Raw genomic sequence first — 15,978 nt, forward strand, 5'->3', positions numbered from 1 at the left:
AACGTTTGTTTACAAATGAGAATCAAGCTTATCCAAATTATTGCCTTTTTGTTTATACCCCCCCCAGATGTTTCTAAAACATTATTTTACCCTCCCTCTCTCCTAAACTAATTATCATGTTATTGTTAAACTGGCTGAAACAGGTTTTTGTGCAAACACCAAGCTATGAGGATTTAATTATATTTTTTGAAGAATGAAGTAGAATAAGAGTTTCAAACAAAATCTAATGTTAATTTATTGTTTTATCATAATTGAAAGTCTGCTTATGGGATTGTTGGTATTTACGGTACTCAAAGTTACTATTATATCTATGTAATTTAATTTTACAAGCCCTGTGACATTGGCCTTTGACCTTAATCTTCCTTAGTCTTCCTCTTCTCAATAGTTACCTTCATACCAATTTGCATGGTTGTTGGTTAAAGGTGCAATGCAACATATAAACCTCCGCTTCTTAGATGGAGACATAATTAAGGAAGACCGATCATGTCTAATAAATGATTAATTTTCAAATTGAGCCATTCTGTTTCTTGTTTGCGAAGTCCATTTAACCATTCAGGGGGTAACTTGGAATAGCCAACTTTGCAACCCAGAATAGCACCAGCCACGCAGCCATTGCTGTTACTGTCACCTCCCTCCATAAATAAATTCAACATGAAAGACCTGAAAATAGAAATAAACAATGATCGCTTTAAGAGGGACAATAAATAAGTGCCTAGAAAACAGATTGGCTAATTTGTACATTTAATAGCTAAAACAAGAGATTGCCAAGCAATATTGTCCCCTACCGGTGAAACTCCACCATTATCAGGTCATTAAATTTTATTTTTTTTATATTTATTGCCACAGCAACCATAATTCTTGACGTAGGAACAAAATAAATGACGTGCATAATCTACATATTGCCATCTATCCATGTTTCATGAAAAAATATGAAGAACTTTTAAAGTTATCGCAGGATCCAGAAAAGCGTGACGGACAGACAGACTGACAGACGGAGCGCAAAACATAAGTCGCCTCTGGTTTCACCGGCAGGGGACAATAAAATTAAATAAATTGTACAAACACGTCACTTTTTTAAAATACATTTAATAGCTTGAATATGTGATTAATGAGTTAATAGTTGACTAATATTGTCTGCATTTAATATGACTACTTGTATGAGAGAACGGTTGTAGCCAAGAATAAGTTTTGCTGATTTAAATGACACATGTTTTTGGACTATACAGAGGGGGTAATCACGTTACAAACAAAATGGCCACCTCCATGCGGAGACAGGTATTTCTGGCCGTTTTCTACCTTTTATTTCTTCATCTTTTATAAGTTTTTATAGTGTCCCTCACTTTCTAGCATTATCAGTAAGAAAGTGATTAGCGTATATTTCGTATTAATATTCACTCAATACCTCGACCTAAATCTAAGCAATATTTCTTAGCAGAATAACCTTATTAAAGCTACACTAAAAAAATTAGCAACGAGTAAAGTTGAGATATAAAGCGAATGTTAATACGAAATAAACGCTTATCACTTTCTTGCTGATATGCCTAGAAAGAGCCATTTAAACAATTACTACAAGTAATGAAGGGTATAAAACGGCTAACAATACCAGTCTCGGCATGGATGTCACCATCTTGTTTGTCACATGATTTACCCCTCTGTATATAATGAGACTTACTTGTATGAGAGAGGTGACTTGACTGCCTATATAAGACTTTCTTGTATGACAGAGGTGACTCGACTGCCTATATAAGACTTACTTGTATGAGAGAGGTGACTTGACTGCCTATATAAGACTTACTTGTATGAGAGAAGTGACTTGACTGCCTTTATAAGACTTACTTGTATGAGAGGTGACTTGACTGCCTATATAAGACTTACTTGTATGAGAGAGGTGACTTGACTGCCTATATAAGACTTACTTGTATGAGAGAGGTGATTTGACTGCCTATATAAGACTTACTTGTATGACAGAGGTGACTTGACTGCCTTTATAAGACTTACTTGTATGAGAAAGGTGACTTGACTGCCTATGTAAGACTTACTTGTATGAGAGGTGACTTGACTGCCTATAAGACTTACTTGTATGAGAGAGGTGACATGACTGCCTATATAAGACTTACTTGTATGAGAGGTGACTTGACTGCCTATATAAGACTTACTTGTATGAGAGAGTTGACTTGACTGCCTATATATGACTTACTTGTATGAGAGAGGTGACTTGACTGCCTATATAAGATTTACTTGTATGAGAGAGGTGACTTGACTGCCTATATAAGACTTACTTGTATGAGAGAGGTGACTTGACTGCAAGTACTGCCGCTCCTAAGGCCTTGAGGACATACGACATGTTGTACTGCTCCCCCACAGTCAGGCTGAAATATGAAGTGGCATATGAACCCTTTACCACTTAGATATGTATTCTCACGCATTTGTAGTCCCTTAGAAAGTTAAATTGAATTTAAGACCTTTTTTACTAGATTCAAGTTCTTGAGGCTTCATTTCCAACCCTTAGATACTGATGAATAGCAAACAGCATAAAACCTGAACAGACTGCAAGTTTCTTGCAGACTGTTCTGGTTTAATGCTGGTTGCAAAAGCCATTTTCACTTTGCTTTTGATGGGGAAAGACTTAAAAAACAAACCTGGAGGAGTTTACTTTCTCAAAACATTACCATCATGTAAAGTACACATTTGTATTGCCTTTTAAAGTCATTTTTTAGGATTTTATATTCTTGTAATGTAGAACCTCCCAGCCCAAATGACAGACACACAGCATCTCCCCTATGGTGAATTCAGCTAAATATGCTTGACTAGAGGGTATCAAATTCCACTGGATCAGGCCTTTTCCTGCCTATTTTTGGGAAAATGCAAATTGAGAATTGGGATTTTTTGTATGCAAAATGTCTTTGCAATTATTGAAATTATAAAAAGAAAATCATATTAATTATAATTAAAAACTAAATGTAAGATGTAATTCCAATAAAATTGAGGTAAAATAATCGTAAGACATATCTTTTTTCAGAAAAAATAATAATAAACAAGAGATGTGCTTGTCAGAAACACAAGGCCCCCTTCTGCGCCACTTTGAAGCCATATATTTGACCTTTGACCTTGAAGGATGACCTTGACCTTTCATCACTCAAAATGTGCAGCTTCATGAGATACACATGCATGCCAAACATCAAGATGCTATCTGAAGCGACATAGAAGTTATGAGCATTTTTCGAAACCTAAATGCGAAACCTAAATGCAAAGTGTGACGGAAAGACAGACAGACGGACGGACAGTCCGATCACTATATGCCCTCCTTCACAGGTAAATAAAAATTGAGAAAAAAAAAAAAGGGAATATTTGCTACATTTTTCCTTTAGAAATGGGTCCGTTTTACACCTTTAATAACAGACCCATAGATACTCAAGAAAAAGGCCTGTGGATAACATAATTCCATTGCCATTGATGAAAACTTTGAAGGTTGTAAACTGCAGTCATCAAAATATCGACAAGAACACAAGCCTTGTACTGGTTAAGTTTTATTCGAACTTGCTAAGACTTTTTCACATAGTCTGGCTAGCTACATTTGCTTGGTATTGAAATATAATTTAGAATGAAGGATTGATTGGTTAAACTGCAATTTCAATGACTGTTTCTTGTAATTTATTTTCAAATAAATACAAATATTTATGAGAGCTGTAGTTAAAAGGATGTCAACAACTTATTGTTAATTCTTAAAAGTTAAATAAAAAACTAACAAGAGATGTGTTTGTCAGAAACACAATGCCCCCTACTGTGCTGCTTTGAATGTTTTTTTGTGTGACCTTTGACCTTGAAGGATGACCTTGACCTTTCACCACTAAAAATGTGCAGCTCCATGAGATACACATGCATGCCAAATATTAAGTTGCTATCTTAAATATTGCAAAAGTTATGACCAAGGTTAAATTTTTGGGACACACACACACATACAATGACAGACAGGCCCAAAACAATATACCCCCGATCATTCGATCTGGGGGCATACAAAAACTTTAGTATAGATATTTAGGACAAATACAAATATTTATGATAACTAAAGTTAACGTGATGTCAACAACTAATTATCACTATTTACTATTTCAATCAAAAGTTTTACTTTTGTATAGAGGAGCAGTTGACATATCTATTGAGCTCTTCAATTTGCTCGCTGTTGTCAAGGTACTTGGTTGCCTTGGTGATAGCACAGCTGAGGATTTCCTCCAGGGACTTGTGACAGCTCAAACTGTTCCTACCCTACAATGGGTAGGCACCAAAATAATAGGATGGCTCAAACTTTGATAGGTTCAAGGTAATTAAAACTTGCAATTTTCTATGCTTTTAAAATATAATAATAATATTTTCATTATTGAAAATTAATTTCTCAGCACTGACATCATTTCATTCGGATTCAGATTTACATCAAGTTGGAAGAATTGAGAGATAAATACCAAGGCTCATTATATCATGACTGAGAACAGTTGGTATTTGTAAGTTATTTTTGGATTTGAGCCACCTCTCATGTTCATTCAGTGTTGTTTAAGATTAGCCTGTGTAGTCCGCATAGTCTAATCAGGGACGACACTTTCTTAAACTGTATTGTATTCTTCATTTAAAGAATGTCTTTTCTTAGCCAATATCCAGTTTCTGCAGAAAGTGTCTTACCTGATTAGCCTGTGCAGCCTGCACAGAGTTATCTGGGACTATACTTTACCCACATGCATTAAGCCCTATTTTCCCAGAGCAAGGCTCATTTGTAAGTTATTTACAAAGATTGCAGACATTTTGGATGACTATTCCTACCTGTAACATCTGTGAGACCAGACTAGTGGTGACAACACACGAGGCCACACAGAGAGGGTGAGAGTGTGTCGTCCGACATATCCTGGATGTGTTCGCTTCCACCTCGTCAGGATGGTGGAAATATGGGACACCTGCATGTAAGAGGTCATATACATCATTGTCTCGTACATATAAATGAAGGCAAGTCACAAAGAACAAACATTTCACAGCCAGTCTAGGACTTATGCTGCCATGCGCATTCCTTAAACTTACAGGGAAGATGTAATTACGACTGAGAATATGACCCTAGTTCTTGGTAAACGGAGGTTAATGACATTGTGTAAAGTGCCGTCCTAGATGCCGACTGCACAGGCTAGTCAGGGACAAGACTTTCAGTTAAGACTGGATTTTGGTTTAGAGCAGACTTCCTTTAAAACGAACAATTAAATAAAAGGACATGCATTTAGCCCTTTTTTCCCACAACTGGTCTCAAATTAATATAACTTATGGAAACGACACATTTCCCACATGACATATTGATTTTTTCCACATAAATAAAAGGGCATTACATACTGAATAAAACGTGGCATATGAAATAATACCCATTTATGCTTAACGTCACACAATTGTTAATTCTGATGACCTATGAATAACAAGAAACCGTCGGATTCGGGTGATGCTCCTCAAAGTTTTTTTTGTCACAATATTGCACTATATATTCAAATAAAAGAAAACGTCTTGGGGGGCATAACTTTGAACAAAATAATACGATGGATGGTTTAGCAACTTAAAAATTTCAAAGGGCCATAACTCTCTAAATAAATCATTTCACCAGAACCCACTAATAACATGCGCATCTCCTCAAGGTAGTTAAGCTTCCCATAAAGCTTCATTGAAGTCCAGTCAGTAGTTGGAGAGAAATAGCCCGACAAGAATTGCACTATATGTACAGTTTATAGAAAATTTCAAAGGGCCATAACTCTGTGAAAAATCATCCGACTATAATAGGCTGATAAGATGCACATCTCCTGTTGGTAGTGAAGCTTCCCATAAAGTTTCATTGCATTCCCGCGATAAGTTGCTGAGAAATAGCTCGGACAAGAACTGCACTATATGTACAATGGAAAATTTCAAAGGGCCATAACTCTGTGAAAAATAATCCGACCATAACCGGCTGATAATATGCACATCTCCTCTTGGTAGTGAAGCTTCCCATAAAGTTTCATTGAATTCTCGTATTAAGTTGCTGAAAAATAGCTCGGACAATAATTGCACTATATGTACAATGGAAAATTTCAAAGGGCCATAACTATGTGAAAAATCATCCGACCAGAACCGGCTGATAAAATGCACATCTCCTCTTGGTAGTGAAGCTTCCCATACAGTTTCATTGAATTCCAGTCATTAGTTGCTGAGAAATAGCCCGGACAAGATTTGCACAATATGTACAGTTAATGGAAAATTTCAAAGGGCCATAACTCTGTGAAAAATCATCCGACCAGAACTGGCTCATAATATGCACATCTACTCTTGGTAGTGATGCTTCTCATTAAGTTTCATTGAATTCCGGTCATTAGTTGATGAGAAATAGCCCGGACAAGAATTGCACTATATGTACAGTTAATGGAAAATTTCAAAGGGCCATTACTCTGTGAAAAATCATCCGACCAGAACCCGCTTATAAACTGCACATCTCCTCTTGGTAGTGAAACTTCCCATAAAGTTTAATTGAATTCCGGTCATTAGTTGCTGAGAAATAGCTCGGACAAAAATTGTGCACGGACGGACACACGGACGGACAGAAGAAGCGGCGACTATATGCTCCCCCCCAAAATTTTTGGGAGGAGCATAATAATTGTAATAACAACTATAAACCGATATTGTATCCAGTATATCAATAACAGTTCAAGCAAACAATAAATGCAGTATAACTTCAACACAATTGTTCCATATGGCAGCAAATGAATAACAGCCTAACACCTTAAACAGACCTAGTATGGCAATCTGCCGACTGCTAAAATGTCGTCTGCTGAATTTCTAAAATTAGCATTTTCTTTGATTTGTTTTCAAAGAATACTATCAGAATAGTAAACAGTTTGGATCCTGATGAGACGCCACGTTCTGTGGCGTCTCATCTGGACCCAAACTGTTTGCAGAGGCCAGCGCTGAAAGGGTTAAACAAACCTAGTATGGCAATCTGAACCAAGGCACCGTTGTCCGTTCCAAACTGCCGAGACGGGATACAGGGGTGGGAACTGGGGAATGGCGGATATTTACGACAGCTTTCAGTGTCGCTGTAGAAGCTATCGTCACTGCTGTCATAGTCATCATCATCATCATCATCATCAGTTTCATTGGCGTTACACTGAGGGTCAACTGCATACACATGCACCGTGGATTTCTCTATTATTTTCTGGGCAGCCGAATGTGGGTTCTTCAGAAACTCAGAGTGTTCTATAACCTAAAGGAGGAAAGTTAAACAAGGCCAAATCATGATGTTCCCAACATTTAACAAGGCCAAATCATGATGTTCCCAACATTCAACAAGGTCAAATCATGATGTTCACAACATTAAACAAGGCCAAATCATGATGTTCACAACATTAAACAAGGCCAAATCATGATGTTCACAACATTAAACAAGGCCAAATCATGATGTTCACAACATTAAACAAGGCCAAATCATGATGTTCACAACATTAAACAAAGTCAAATCTTCATGTTCACAACATTAAACAAGGCCAAATCATGATGTTCACAACATTAAACAAGGCCAAATCATTATGTTCACAACATTAAACAAGGCCAAATCATGATGTTCACAACATTAAACAAGGCCAAATCATGATATTTACAACATTAAACAAGGCCAAATCATGATGTTCACAACATTTAACAAGGCCAAATCATGATGTTTACAACATTAAACAAGGTCAAATCATGATGTTCACAACATTAAACAAGGCCAAATCATGATGTTCACAACATTAAACAAGGCCAAATCATGATGTTCACAACATTAAACAAGGTCAAATCATGATGTTCACAACATTAAACAAGGCAAAATCATGATGTTCACAACATTAAACAAGGCCAAATCATTATGTTCACAATAGAATATTGATACGGGAAGGAAATAATTACGAAATTCATTTATTATTGTGGAGAGCAATATTTTTCTTTGAAAGCTGAATAATTTTGAGAAGATATATTTGTCTAGAAATACATTTTACTGCACTGTGATAGAAATAATAGTCTTACTTTACTTGAGTTCTTATTTAAGGGCAATTTCTAAGGCAAGGTTAGTCACACAAGCGAAGAATGGCACAAATTATTTTATAACAATTAAAGGTAAGTTGCCATGAAGGCAACATCTCACTCAGTCCTATCAAAACAGTTTGTCCTTTTTAAACATAAACATGTTATTTTGCTGTACACAAAAAGATTTAGAATTACACTAACAGTATTTGAGCTCATTTGTATAACAACACACTGTGACATTAGCAGTGTTTTTATCACCATTTTGGGAAAGTGGCCGGGTCACTTTGCATTGGAAAAATTCATGGCATTTTGACAAAAATTGGGAAATAAGTGTTGTTGTTGTTTTGCTAAATATGCTTCAATAATAAAAGTGTTTTGAGTATCATATTAACTAAGTTTTAACTTATCGAGCTGATGGGAAACAAAATTCATTTTTTTTTTTGGGGGGGGGGGGTATACCTTCAATTGGGAATTTTTAGGTCCCATTTGTAAAGATATATACATTTTTCAATTAGGAATGGGGCTGAATTCCGGACCTGATTTTGAACGAAACAAAACACTGATTAGCAAACCTCTCTGATGGTCTCACTGAGTACAATGCCAGTTGTCTCCCCTATCTCAGCGTTGCCATGGAGACACCAGTCATAGAGTCGCCTCGCGTACTCCAGCTCGTCTATCACACCAGCCCAGCCTACGATGCTGTCCAGCAGCAACACCTGTTTGTTTAACCTATTTATTTATTTTGTTTGATTGCATTGCAAGCCTAAGGCTTATTGAAATGCTTTTGAGTTTGTTTCCATGGTAAAACAAGTACTTGGTGTCTATGGGGGAGATCTAAAGAACTTCCCCACAGTTGGGATGGAACCGGCAATCTTCATGTTGCCAGGCAGACAGTCCACTATCCACTACGCCATGGCCACCCATAAAGAAACACCTGTAGGGGGAGCAGAAACAATACACCACTTACTAACCATTAACCACCCAGATTCTTTGGGGCACTTGGCATCCCTTAGAAAATCAAATGAAATTTAAGACTACATTTAAGTTTTAACTCTTTACCACTTACAGAGCTCCAGATAAGGGTCGTATTTTCGTAATTACGAAATATTTTCAAGTCCGTTAGGTATTTATTTTAAAATCTTGTCGTACCATTAAGAATTACAAAATCAAGTTACGAATATTATTTTAACATCGGTTCGTATCGATTTTTATTGAGTTCTTTTCGTGTATTAAAGATTTTTGCGGTGCTTATATAGAATGGTTATCGGGTTTGTTTAACAAAGCGCATTTTTTCCAATAAAAGCGGCGTATACAGTCTATCTGTCAAAAAACAATGGCGGCGCCCAGAGAGCGTCTTAAAAAACTGCAAAGCGTCCGAAAACACGCTTTTAACATATTGTACGCAAAGTGAGCCGAAGTTAAATGTTTAGAAAGACATAATAGAAAAGATCTTATACGATGTTGTATGTTCAGTTGCCGACACAGTCAGAAAAGCTAAACAAAAAGGCGACACGACAGTACCAAACTTAAACACAAAAAAACATTGAACGAGTGGAAGGGACAAGTCCCATGGCTAATCATTGAAAAGATTAAAGGGGAGACCCGTTTTAATTGTGAAATATGTAAAAATTCATCCAAGGCATGCAATCTAAGCACAGTTTGGGCATATGAAGGTATTTGAAAAATAAAATTGTATAATACTGAAACAACACTGTTGAACTCGTATAAATAAAGTTGCTAGTATGTTTATCTTGATTTTTTTTGCATGAAAATAACCATTATTATTTATTTTTAGGTCATTTAGAAAAAATAAGAATTATTTTCCAAAACTTAGTAGTAACGTTAAGAATAAAATTTCAGAGTTAAGAATTCTTTTTGAAAATCTGGTAGTAATTTAAGAATTTCACAAAACCTTATCTGGAGCTCTGACTTAGATATGTATTTTTTAAGCATTTTTAGTCCCTTAAAAAGTTTAATTTAATTGAAGACCTTTCTTACTAGATTCAAGTTTTAAAGGCTTCAATTCCAACTCTTTGATACTGATGAGCAGTAAACAGCATAAAACCTGAACAGCTGAGAGTGTCTCGCAGGCTGTTCTGGTTTTATGCTGTTTGCACATTAGCAATTTTCACTTTGCTTCTGAGAGGGAAAGGGTTAAAAGCTTCGTTTCAAAACGTAAGGTACTGATGAGCAGCAAACAGCATAAAATCTGAACAGACTGCTAGTTACTCTCAGGTTCTTCTGGTTTCATGCTGTTTGCACATAGCCATTTCACTCTGCTTCTAAGCAGGAAATGATTTATGCAAATATGAACTGTTATGTGATTTGTTATCAATAAAATCCAGGAATCACCACTCACATTCAAGGCAATGCCAGGAGAACTTGGGCTATATGCATGTGCTTAAGTTACATCCCATATTAGTCAGTGCATATTGCACAGGCTTATGCCACTTTTGGAGGACACTTTCTACCTAGTATTTTTGTTAAGAAGAGACTTCCTTTTACAAAATGTAACAAAACATTTTATAAGAGTGTCCCTGAGGTTACTTAATTCATTTAGCCTTCATTCCCAGTGTCCAATACAAAAAGCCTGGATTTCAAAGGGCCCAGCCGATTTAAAGCACTTCTTTAATTATTGGTATGAGTTATTTCCTTTCCTTGGAAATCAAATACATTACTATTTGATAATTGTAATTTGGTTCTTTTATTTATTGGTCAAAATATGAATGATCCTGATGAGATGCTTAGATAATATTGTATATTAATTTACAGACTGATATGTGCAAGAGACTTTTATAGATACAGTCCTATCAAAGGCCTTGGTAATTTTTGCAAACAAAACCACGTAATTCTCATAATTATGGGTCGTGCTCTGTGAAAAGGGGGTTTAATGCATGTGCGTAAAGTGTGCAGTCTGCACAGGCTAATCAGGGAGGACACTTTCCGCCTAAACATGATTTTTGCTACGAAAAGACTTTCTTAAAGCGAAAAATATCATAAAAGCGGAAAGTATCATCCCTTAACGCACATTCATTGAAACCGTTTTTCACACAGCACCGCCCATATCTTTTCTACCAATGACTATTGGTTCTGGTGGGGTTTGGCATGAAGCCAATCCTTTGATTTAACTAGCAGCTCACTGGGCAACAGGTAAAATCAAAAACAATCTCCATGTAAGACTTATACACCCCAACCCTGATTTGAAATGTACTGGTACGAAACCAATTGAGGAAAATTAGCATGATAAAGTCTGAATTTGGGAAAAATCGTGTTGTGAAATCTTCAGATTAGGAATAATGGGTCTTTTTAATTACTTGGTATAAATTGCACAAACCCATTCAGAGATTCATTTATATGCATTTTGGCTTAAAATGTTCAGTTTCAGTGCTTCGGTGCAATACAAGTTGGCATTTGGCAGTATAGGATAGTAACCGAAACAAATGCGCACCACACTACGTAAAAAATAAAAGAAAAAGACTATACATTACCTATCAAACCCTTTATTCAAAAGACTTTCTCTTTACACGCTTGTATGTACATGAAAAATGTTGTTCAAACATGTGTAATTAGCAAGCATAACTTCTTCAAATGCGCCTTTAATATTAAAAACATTAAAAAAAATTATTATAGATGTGTTAAAACCAAATTTTTGCACAACTGTAATGAAAACCCTCAGGAATTCTTGTTCAGACGACACAATGTAACAGATGGTTGTAATTATCAACTTACCCTAGGAAAATTGCCCAAACACCTTTCAGAAATCATTTGAACAAACCACATTCATTTTTTAACACAGCCAAGATATCGTAACCACACAATTTTTCTCTGTTCTCTGCAAGTTTCATGAGTGGATCATAAACATGACTTCTTGAGTGATCAAATGGTTAACCATAGACATATTAGGAAAACTAAATGCCTTGTCAGCAAAGTGTTTAATTGATCCATAACTGGGCTAAGAAAAATTCAAACTTATGGTCTGCGAAAATTTCATGAAGATTGTGCAAACAAATGTAAGTTCTAGAGTGCTTTCAAGCTCGTTTTTTCATTGAATAGTGACTAAGTTTCTTATCCAATATGACCCAGTTTCATGATGATTTGGAAATAAATGTGGCCTCTACAGTGTGCACATTTTTTTTCTTTTATTTGACCTAGTGACCTAGTTTTCTGCCCCATATGACCTAGTTTCTCAACTGAAATATCATCGGAACAAATGCTCTTACATTATTTTTTTTTTTTCTTCAGTTTTTCTTGAAATATCATTTGTTTAAACATGGTTTATGCTTCCCTTCTGCTTAAGTACTAACAAGTACTTATTTAAAACTAAATATACCTGTATTAGTAGTACAAACTGCCTGCAACTTCATACAGGGCTTTTTTTCCATATATATAAAGTAGCCATAAAAACTACAAAATTCCCAATTTCCATCTGAAAATTTCCCAAAAGGAAGACAGAAACTGAACATTTCGAGAAATTCTTGTTTTTTCCCGCTCATTTTTCCCCAATTGGAACACAAAAAAATCGCTGGCTTCATTCCTAAACATTAAGAAATCAGAAATACTGTTTACAACGGAGACTGCACACAACACAACTAATCTTTTCACAATTCTGTTGATAATACCTGACATTTCCCAATGTTTATCTTAGATATGTTAAGACGTTATTTGGCAAACTGAGTCCTCAAAAAAAGGTAACAACTCAAAATAATTTTATGTGTCTTAACAGACCTGCATATTAAATTTTATGCATACATTTCTATGTTTGTTGCTTTTGGTGTTTTTTAATTTCACATAGACGAATAAAAAAAGTGCAGAAGCTTTAAATTAAAATTCAGCTTTATAATGCTTACAAAAAACATTTGTGTATGCATCATAAACTATAGAGTCAATCTCATCCATACTTTGAGAGAAAAAAGGCTTTCATTCAATTAACAAGATAATGTAAAGTTTAGTCAATTTGGTTATTGATGTTTAAACTTCAATTTACCATCATGTCAAAGTTGGAGGTCCAGTCGCCTTTCTTCCAACGCACTCTTAGCTCATCCTGTACGATGTCTTCATACGCTAGGTGCTCATTGCTGTAGTGAAAGCGGCACTGGTCCGACGTCATGCAGCAGGTGGCAAGTCCAAGAGCATCGCCAATAGCTGCACCATAAATCAAACCTGGAGTGCAAAGTGATATCATTACACATGGAGATAGCAGGTATGAGATTTGAAGGCTGTTTGTTTTATTACACATGTACAGGTGAAAAATATTTATTTTGTTATATTATATTGGTTTTTTTGTAACATGTTGATTTGGACACAAGAAAGATATAAAAGTAAAATATAATATTTAGGCAAAACCCCAATGGATAAGCGAAAATGTTTCTACTATTTAAAAATCAACAATTAAATGACATACAAAGCTTAAATAAAATCAGGTGAACACAAAATACACCAAAAAAACATTGTACACATTATAGGAAGTAATATTTTTTAACTGTTTTATTTTCAAAACTAAGGTTGATAACATTGTTTATCATCTCAAAAACAAGCTGATTTAACACTTCATACATTCATAGTGGTTCCTCACCTAAAATCCTGTCTCTGAGAGTGAAGGCCTCTAGATCAGACCCAGAGGGAGGTGGTAACAGCGGAGTTTTGATTCGACTCGATGTGTTTGCCGTGTGTGTTTGGGACTGTATGTATTGCACCTGTGCAGAGTGCGGATTTGGAACAGAAGTCTGTAGGTGATTTCCCCGCACTCTAGGAAACGTGTTTGCTGCTGTATTGGACAAAAGTTCTAAGCTCTGACCAGAGAGATTAAAGTTTTTTCTAAGATGAGACAACAATTCTTCTGATCCTCTCTCAGTCACAGACTGCAGTGGTTCTAAGAATCTGTTATCACTCGCTAATAACACCTTCAGAGTCTTCAAGCCACCTAATGTCACAGGTAACACTTTTAATCTATTTGATGACAAATCAAGTTTTTCTAAACTTTCCAACTTATGAAATTCTCCATCAATTAATTTAATCCGATTGTGAGACAGATCTAGTTTTGCTAGTCTTCTTAACCGGAATAATGATGCAGGCAGATACTTGAGGTTGTTAAACCGGAGCAGCAGAGTTTCTAGGTGCAGGAGCAGACAGATGTTGTCCGGGAGAGTATGAAGGCGATTGTGTGACAGGTCGAGATGGTTCAGGTGTGGAAGTTGCAGAGGAAGCTTGCTGGGAATGACAGTTATTGCATTGAACGAAGCGTCCAGTCTCTCATACAGAGACAGGGACTGTAGGAGGTGGTCTGGAATATCCCTGAGGCAGCCCTCCTGTCTCTTGCCTTCAACATGCTGCAGAAAAACAGTTAAGACTGAAGAATTGAGCCATGTTCCGGGAAAACCGGGCTTAATGCATGTATGTCAAGTGTCCGCACAGGGTAATGAGGGAAAATACTAATCGCCTAGACTCAAGGTTTTATAAGAAGAGACTTCCCTTAAACGAAAAATTCCATTAAAACTGAAATGGTCATCCCTGATTTGCCTCTTCAGGCTGCACATTCTTATCTGGGACAACACTGTACGCACAGGCATTAAGCCCCTTGGAAGGGAAGTTGGCTCATTGAGGCAGTTCTTCTATGTTTTGCCATCAACATATTGCAAACAAGTCGAAGAGCTGCTTTTTCGAAACCCAATGCCCCTCTACTGCTTTTTGAAGCCACAAAGCAGATATATCCCAGTTGAAACGAAGTTACAGTCTATTGATATTTGACAACGTTACAGGCATTGAACAGTATCCGAAGGCGTTTTGGGGAAATTTTTCCAGAAGTGTTATTTTAAAGGTCCAAGGTCAATAAATTCATCACAAATCATTGGACAGGAACAAAACTCACACATACAAAAAATCACCTTAATATCAGAACCCGATTTATAAACAGTAAAACCGGCCGTTAACCACATACCGGCGGTTAAAAGTCGGTAACTTGTTGGTTACTGGTCGGTAAGCGTTTGTATAAAATTGGGTTAGTTATACCGATCGGGTAAAACTCAGTTAACTTATGCCCTGCTTCTCTAGGTGGGCAAGTACAAGTAACCGAGAGGTAACTTACACAAAATGGCCGAGTTGCGCGACATTATAAAAGCTAACCATCGACGACCTTGACAATTTCGACGAGTAAACAGACAATTGCGGCGACTGACACTTTATTTGAATTAATTAACAGGGCAATAGGTTTTCCGACTTCGGACGACGAATTTAAGGACGCACAGAACGTGCTTTTTAAATCCTGCTTTGGGTATACCGTGTGTGATCCGATGCATCAATGGCGCCCATGTTTTAATCATTTCTCTGAGAACAGAGAATGACAAAAGTATGATACAAACAAAACCAAAACACATTCGAACTAGTATCTTACCTTTAATAATCCTTTAAAATCCATAAATAATCCATTGAACTCAATAATTGACGAGTTTGCATCTAGGGTCTTTAATAATTATTTTATCGTAGTTAAATAAAGACATCCTATCACTATATTCAAATGAGTTTATGAACTCAATAAACTTTCTTCTTCGTCACACGCTACGTCATGAAATCTACATTACTGCTGTTCAAATGAACCGGAGCAGTTTATCAAATAATAGCCGTTGGTAAACTCAGTTGCATTTGCAGATTCCTGCATACTAACATATGCTTTATTTGTCTATAGTTAATGCCCTTATTGTACAAGAAAATAATTTAATATATAAATACACAAAGAATAGAAAACATTCTATTACACAACCGATAAATGAGTGGATAATATCCGTGTACAAAATGGGACATTCCAAATTCCAGTGTGGTGCTATTTTTACCATCTTATACTTTACACATCTTTATGCCTAACGTGTATTAAATGGGAAAGCAAATATTGCAGATTTTGAATGAATTGTGCGATATTTGTATGGCTTGCTGTACATT

The 15,978-nt window shown here is 36.2% G+C and overlaps 1 protein-coding gene across 1 annotated transcript; it reads right to left on the reverse strand.

The window, feature by feature from the left end:
• Window positions 1–371: 371 nt before the first annotated feature.
• LOC127864197 (uncharacterized) lies at window positions 372–14,435 on the reverse strand (the record flags this gene model as incomplete). The annotated part of the gene is made up of 8 exons (XM_052403906.1): window positions 372–660; window positions 2,280–2,369; window positions 4,127–4,263; window positions 4,810–4,940; window positions 6,973–7,249; window positions 8,622–8,765; window positions 13,034–13,209; window positions 13,622–14,435. Coding segments are annotated over 8 exons (1,962 nt in total), but the record flags the coding sequence as incomplete, so codon positions are not given.
• Window positions 14,436–15,978: the final 1,543 nt, after the last annotated feature.

The sequence above is a fragment of the Dreissena polymorpha genome, chromosome 1 (assembly GCF_020536995.1).
Source record: "Dreissena polymorpha isolate Duluth1 chromosome 1, UMN_Dpol_1.0, whole genome shotgun sequence".
In the NCBI taxonomy this organism is placed as follows: domain Eukaryota; kingdom Metazoa; phylum Mollusca; class Bivalvia; order Myida; family Dreissenidae; genus Dreissena; species Dreissena polymorpha.